The sequence below is a fragment of the Panthera tigris genome, chromosome B1, assembly GCF_018350195.1.
Source record: "Panthera tigris isolate Pti1 chromosome B1, P.tigris_Pti1_mat1.1, whole genome shotgun sequence".
Classification (NCBI taxonomy): domain Eukaryota; kingdom Metazoa; phylum Chordata; class Mammalia; order Carnivora; family Felidae; genus Panthera; species Panthera tigris.
In genome coordinates this window covers 3,506,493-3,514,193 of record NC_056663.1, presented here as the reverse complement: position 1 = coordinate 3,514,193, position 7,701 = coordinate 3,506,493, and the positions used below count along the sequence as shown (strand labels likewise).

Below are 7,701 nucleotides of genomic sequence, written 5' to 3'. Positions count from 1 at the left end.
TTTCCTAGTTTCTTCTCAAGAAATGCCTCCTTACTTGTTGTTTTCTAGAAATGACCAGAAAAGTGAAACTTCTTAAAATGTTTGATGCAGGACCTGAAATCACTAAGGAACATAAATTTAAGCTTGAGAACTATGACCCTAGAAGCCAATGTCATATATGCCTTTCTTTTTTTTTAAATGCTGTCTATAGATAACAAGCATCTGGGAGGATTTTCGTTCTTTTATTTAACATCTTATCCCCAGCACTCAGAACACGATTTCCCATATGAGCTCCCCATGAATGTATGTATGTTAAACTTTGTACTATTAAATAACTACATGAATAAATAAATGAGCAGCTTACATTTTATCTAAAAATTATCATGAACGCAGCAAATTTAGAAAGCTCTAGAGTCATTGCACCTTCCTTGAGAGAGCAGTCTGCCTGAGTACTTGTTGAAATGGTGGTGATTTCTAGATGGGCCATCGCTGGTGTTGAAGGTAAACCACAGCCCACATCATTTTTAGCTTCTGACACTGCTGTTATAAGATGCGATCTTGCTGCCTGATAGCCTTGCATTAATTATTCACAAGCTCTTGTACTTCATTTGCTTTGCATCATTAACCTCTTAGAACGTGTCCCACTTTCCAGAGGTTGGTAAGCACGCAGTCATGACTCAAAATGCTGTGAGGATAAAGCACTATTTTGTGATATCCCTTTGACTCTTACCTACTAATGGCTTTATTTTGTTTCTTGCAGTGAAAAAGGCAATTGAATTGAAGTCAAGAGGAGTCAAGATGATGCCCAGCAAGGACAGTAGTCATAAAAACTCCGTCTGTAAGTCCTCTTTTCTTTCTATATGAGGATTGATATGTCAATTAGAGGGGACACAGAGGAGAGAATGGAGGCGTCCTGGAGAAGTAATCCTATAAACTGCTTTTCTCGCTTCCCCTCTTTCTACTTTTCTACCTGCGAAAGTATTTGCTGGAAGAAAGAATGTGCACTGGCTTCACATTGTTGGGGAAGAATGTCCTGTTGACATTGTCCTAAATGAATCTGCTAAGTGTGTCTCAAATCTGTCTTGACTCTCTGCTCTCAATGGTCACTGTGAGGCTGGACCTTCCGATTTCTCTCATGAATAAGTGTTCCACTGCTAGCGTTTGATCCCTGCTTCCTTCCGTTCTTGTATGGATCTTTAGGATATGGTAGTCTGGTCTTACCATTTTCCTGTTACGATGCTCTCGACCATCTGTTGCCTGAAGAATAAAATAGCTTTAGGGCAAATCCTGAGTCCTTCCAAAGAGGAAATACGTACATATATATACATGTACATAAAGACCACATGTATATAGGCTCCATTTGCATATGCCTGGCACGTGGTAGTACTCCGTCACTAGCTGTTGGATGACGGGAGGTGTCTCCTACCACCTACTTTTCTAGTGTCTTCTCCTGGAAGTCTCGTTATTACTCAGCTGAAGGGACCACCTTGCCATGCCTTGGATGATGTCACGGAGCTTCTCTGCCAGAAGTGACCTGCCTCCCTTCACTGAATGCAGAAACCCATGTCATGCTTAGAGACTCCCCTCCCCCTCTGAAGGCTCTCCTGACTCCCAGGCATGGTTAGCTGGTCCCTCGTTTGGTTCTTACCTCTGTGACGTCATTTATTTTGTCAGTTTCACGGTGCGTTTACCTGTCCTACGAAGTGCAGCTCCGCAGGCCCCATGGTGATACCCAGGCGGGTTCATTTCCGGTGTGGTCCTTGCTCAGGCACCGTTGTTCCTTTTAGGACTTTCAAGCTGTCGAGTTGCCTTTTCTGTTCATTCCTGGTGACTTCTTCTGGTGTCCCTACTTACCTGCTCTCTTTGTGCTCCTTGTCCAGTGTTTGGGATCTATGCATTTTATCCATTTTCCCACTGCCTAGCATTTAGTAGAGATGGAAATCTTGGCATGGACATCTTGAGCTCCCTCAGCCCAAGCAGCTCTGATTTTATCTGCGTGATGTATTGGGCTTCTGCATGAAGTTTTCTCCATGGCAGATAATCTACAACAGCTAATAAATAAACAAAAATAAACAGCAATATAAATCTTTTAAAAATCACTTTGTAGAATGACCTACTTCTGCTTCTCAGTATCCCATTTGTATGGTATCCTACTCATTGCCTGTGGAACAGCGTCCATTGACTATATGATGGCCCTGTTCCCTGGCCGCTGAAGAGGACAGAGAAGTAGACTCAGACTCCTAGGATGTAAGTGTCAGATACAGGGCATGTCTTAGATCTCTCAGGCTACCATAACAAAGTACCCTAGATTGGGTGGTTTCAATTTATGTCACATGGTTCTAGAGGCTGGAAAGTCTGAGATCAAGGCAGATTGAAGTTCTGATGAGGATTGCTTCCTGGTGTATAGATAGCTGTCGTCTCTTATATCCTTATATGGTGGAGGGAGAAATCATCTCTCCTGTCCCTTATCAAGGCACTTATCCCATCATGAAGGTTCATGCTCATGACCTCCTTACCTTCCAAAGGCCCACCTCCAGATACCATCACACTGGAGGTTAGGATTTCAATAAAACAATTTTGAGAGGATGCAAAGATTCAGTCTATCAAAGGATGTATTGCTTGAACTCCGACTAACCCAGGTCCTTAGGTACCACACACACACACAAAGTCAATCTGTAAATATTTTCATTACACTTTCTGTTTGATAATCATGGAAAGTGCCATTCAAATCAGATTGGACTAAAAAAAAAATGGAATCCAGATGAAGGCAGAAAACAACTAAGTGACAGAGAAAGAAAGGAAGGGTTTTATTAATAAAGTTTTGATAGTTTTTATTGCTAGCTTTTAATTCTGGATGTTCAGTAGGGTAGGGGATGTGGTATTTATAATAGTTTTGTACTTTATATTTTATAGTTGAACACCTTACAGAGATAACCCACAGTAATGTAGAACCACACAGCTGCTGAACCTCCCCATTACATCAGTATTAGGTCAACACCAAACTTCTCTGCTAGAGCAAAATGTAGATGGAAGCTATCTTTGTAAAGAGAATGTCTCTCTGTCCTTATCTGAACATGAAGTGACAAAGGCCTGATTACTCACTTGGTGTGAAAAAGGATGCTGTCCTTTCTCCAAACAGCATTAAACTTTTGGTTTTGGTTGTGAGACATGAGAGTTAATTATTAGAAAAAAATGAGGATCGAAGAAACTGAGGGCCTTCTGAGGTCCACGATGTAATAAATAATAAAATGTTATTTACACAGAAGTTGTGGCCAGAAAACTAAGTGACGTGTTTCCTAGAGAAATGGACTTGGACTTTGAAGACAAGGATTCCATGGTTGTAAAAGTATGAAAGGTAGCCAAGGTCAGGTTTCATCATTTATGAAATTAAAACAATAACATTTTAATTAATGCTTAATTTAACGTTTTAATTTGGTCAAGTGGGTAAAGCAAGGTGTTTATAGATTGCCCTCTCCAGTATATGTCGTGTGATGGGCATTCAGCAAACCACACCGTGAGGAACTGGATTTTCTCTGATGAAAACAACCCTTTAGTAAGTAATCCCGCCTCACGTTATTCTCCTCCAGAGGGGGCATCTGGTTCCTGTTGGGACCCTGTTTAGGTTGCTAGAAACTGCTCAAGATTCTGATCATCCACACAGGGCAAACTACCCAAAGATTCAGGTGTTTGAAGAGAAACAAACAGAGAAAACACTAGACAAGGCAAGGAACCATGCCTTCTGGCAGTGTCGATCCAAGCCTCCCCAAGTGCCAGGAAGAGAGACAGATACCTGGCTGGGGAAACGGAAAGATTTGACAGACTCCCTCAAGGAATTCATGGTTTAATGATGAAAGGCTCATATAATTATAGCAGTTAGGTCACTAGAGTGCTGGAACGAGGTGACGTGTACTATGTTTTATAGCAAGACTAAGCAAGGATTTTATCACTTGTATGTTAGGGAAGTTTGTACAGATCTATAGTGGCTGGTGCATAGGTTAAAAGCAGATTCCCCGTTTCATCGGATAGATAACCAGTGCCTGTATTGAGGTCCATTTTCCAGCCACTTAGCACACATCCCTAGGGCCAGCGTGCATTTCCTTCCTAGACCTGCCTTGGTTCTCCATTTGGTCCGAGACCAGCTCCATGAGAGCCGAGTGCTCCCAGCCGGCAAAGCCCTTCCCAGCTGGTGCCTTTACGGGATCACACGCTGCACTTCCTCCTCCCCAATAGCCCAGCCAACAAGCACTTAGCACGTATATACTGACTAAATAAATGAAAAAGGGGAGAACACAGGAGAGGCTCGTTTTCCCCCATTGTGGAACAAAAGCCCTACATATCCTCTCTTCTCCATGGGATTGATGAATCTTCTGTGAATTTTGCTCTGGAATCTATATTGGTCAGTTTCTTTATCCAGCCCTGGTTTCACGTTACCAATTAACCCCTTAGTCATTCACATCTGTCCTTCACATGCACAAACGTGATCACATAGTACAGGGGGTGGGCACAAGCGGGGATATTTTAGTCCTTCTACATAATGAGGGCAATTAATTTCCTCCATTACCTTGTAGAGTGGAATGATGTACAAGTTTGTTTTTTCATCAGGTTCATTCATTATTGATTAATAAGTGTTTTCAAAAAATCTCAGAGGTAATTAAGGTATTCATTCTGCCTATTGCTCTACATTTCCAATCATTTTAAGCTTTGGCAAGATTGCAACATAAATGGGGAGCATCACTCAGCAGAAGGGCATCTGGAGAAAGCTCAGTGACTGTCCCACCCTGAGCTTCCCTGCTGTCTCCCAGTGACGTGGGGTTCGCCTTTCTTCTGAGAACAGACCCTCTCAACACCAAGTGGTTATTAAATTGTCACTGCCTATTTTTAACGTTTATTTATTTTTGAGACAGAGAGAGACACAGCATGAATGGGGGAGGGGCAGAGAGAGGGAAACACAGAATCGGAAGCAGGCTCCAGGCTCCAAGCCATCAGCCCAGAGCCCGACGCGGGGCTTGAACTCGCGAACTGCGAGATCGTGACCTGAGCTGAAGTCGGATGCCCAACCGACTGAGCCACCCAGGTGCCCCATCACTGCCTATTTTTAAACGGCGGTAACGGTAGACACAGTATGTCTTCCTCTTCTGAATCTTGACAGTCGCCTATGTGGGATACAGTGTTAGCAGCCCCCCATGGGAGAACCAGGAGCCTGGACAATCCGTTAGTGCCCTTCTAACTCCAAAATATAAAAATCTGTAGGGAGGAGGGTAAACGAAAACCTTGGTTGTTATTTTTCAGCTAGAGATTGTTTTCCCCCTGTAAAGTTAAGGACAAATGACTTTACAAACTCCACATTGATTTGTTGTAACTCACTCAGATGTATTGATGGCCCATGCTGTGTACTGAGCATAGCGGTCACAACAGTGGATACCCAAGCAGGGTAGGACATTGATGTGGAATCATTATTTAATGTAAAATAGAAGAAAACACTACGGAAAAATTGAACAGTATAATGCATTACCTTATAAACCCTTGGGTAAAAATAACAGAACATCATAAAATAAATGACCCTAGAATTCTCCTACGTTTGACTGTAAACCATTTATTTCATTGCCTTTGTGTCTATGGATAATCAATATTTTTTTTTTCTACCTTGAAAAATAAAAATACCTGAAGCAAAATAGTCCAAGTTGCCAAATAGACAGTCCTGTTAATGAAAAGCAATTGATCAGGTATCGTCTTCTATAATGATACTCAGTAGTTCCATTTTTTCCTTCTGGCTTTTCTTTTGAGTCAGAAATAATTATTTGGAAAGGCAGATTTTAAAATTTTTGTAGCTCTGTTTTTAGAATGACACAGCAAAATGATGCCTTAACCACTCTATACAGCTAGAGAGACAATCACAACTATATAACGTCTGATTTACCTTTTTAACACACATGACTGGTTAATCCATTTTCTAAAATATACCCTTATAAATGACTTTCCATCTGTCTGGGGTCATACTGCATTTATCCCCTTATCACTATAATTGTTACACTCATAGTGTTCATTTTCTTAAGTTTGGAAAAATTTAAGAGCGTGTGAGATATACTTGTGCGAAATACTTTTTACTTATATTCTGATGGGCGGTGAAGAAAAAAAAGGGATTAATCTTGTGTCTTGCCTAGTTTCTTGCCTTCTTGTTGGACGCTAAGCTTAGTGACGTTATCACCAAGGGCTCAGCCCAAGGACACTCTCTTGCCAGCTCTCTCTCTGCCAACGGTGACTGGCGTAAGCTAGGAAAACAGCAACCGTGAATTCTCATTAATGGGGTTAAAACAAGAGATGAAGAAAAGGCGGACCATCCCAATAACTGTCTTGGTTTGGAAAGCAGTTCCTGTGCGATCACTGGAACGGAATGAGCTGTGTTTGGCTTACTGTCCTGGACTGCCGTCTGGATTTCCAGACTCTGACATCTGGCTGCCACGCAAAGTTTGCACGCCCCCGTGTCAGGGACGTCTCTCGGACCAGGCCGTTCCTTTTCCTCGCCGGGGACCCGGAGCCTGGTGCCGGCCCTCTCTCCGGCAGCCAGCAGGCCTGCGCCCTCCCAGCCATCACAGGCCGTCCATTTCTCCTTCGCTCCCGGCCACCGTGGTCCCCGGCCGGCCCGCAGTGTTACCGCGTCTTCCTCCCCCAGCCTCCCGTCCGCCTGCTTCCCCGCGGCGGGTCACGCTGCCGCGAGCCCTCTGGGCGACACGACGGTGGCTTCCACGCACTGTACTCCATCCCCTCCGCCTCTTACCCTCCTCCACTGGTCGGGACGTGTTTCTTCAAAACCTCCCGCATCTTCCGCCCGGCTCCGCTCCTCTGTTTCCTTAGTTTGAAATGATGCTCTCCCAAGGACTCTCATCCCTCCCTTCCTTCGGCGAATCTCTCAGAATTTACCTTTTCTGAAAGACTCACTGGCCATCCTGCTTCCACACGTCTTGCCCGCCCATTATCGTATCCCTCGTGTTCTTTGCTCTGGTTTCTGTGTACCACTCGCCATGACATATACCAGCCACCACGCGTGTGTATTTACGCTCTACTTGCGGGGCGCGTGTGCGTGTATTTGGATGTGCGTGTGTGTGTGTGTCCTTATTCCTGTCTCCCCCCACCCCAAAACTAGAATATAAACTTGAGGATAGAGCTTTCCTTCTCCTTTCTTCACCGATATCTCCAAGTCGCTAGAGTCACATGCACACAGAAGTTGCTCAAAACGCTTGTCCATTGAACGCCTGAGTGTCCTAGTTACGTGGTAGCCTGGAGCAGGGTGACAGAGTCGTGCTCACACTTTTCTTCAGTGATGTCATTGTATCCCACATCTCATTCATGCACACAGTAGTCACACACTGAGGAAAGACCAAGAGCTTAGGGCTGTCCAGAATATGTTCCTTCCCCAGAGAAAGTTACAGCTAACTGGTATTTCTGGTTATGTAAATATTTATCAGACAGAGCCTGTCTTAATAAACGTAGCAACATTTAGTGAGCTTTGAGTAAAGATACAAGTTTATTTTTCCAAACAGCAGCACATCGACCCATAAAAAGTAAGGATCTACAGAAAGTTAGGATGTGAAACAATTACATTAGTCACGTACTATGCCACCAGCCAAGTCACCACACCTTCTGTACGAGACCTCTTTAATGGCTTGGTCACTTGAATATCTCACGTATAGACATGCGCTTGGCATTGGTTGAAAGTATGCTGCA

The 7,701-nt window shown here is 43.6% G+C and overlaps 1 protein-coding gene across 1 annotated transcript in view; it reads left to right on the top strand.

Annotated features, from left to right (window-relative positions):
- The first annotated feature begins 440 nt into the window (after positions 1–440).
- CSMD1 (CUB and Sushi multiple domains 1) overlaps positions 441–7,701 on the top strand; it is a 669,247-nt gene continuing 661,986 nt past the window's right edge. The window contains exons 1-2 of the mRNA XM_042982757.1: positions 441–480; positions 740–817. Coding sequence (XP_042838691.1) covers positions 441–480; positions 740–817 — 118 coding nt within the window. The remainder of the gene's footprint in view (positions 481–739; positions 818–7,701) is intronic.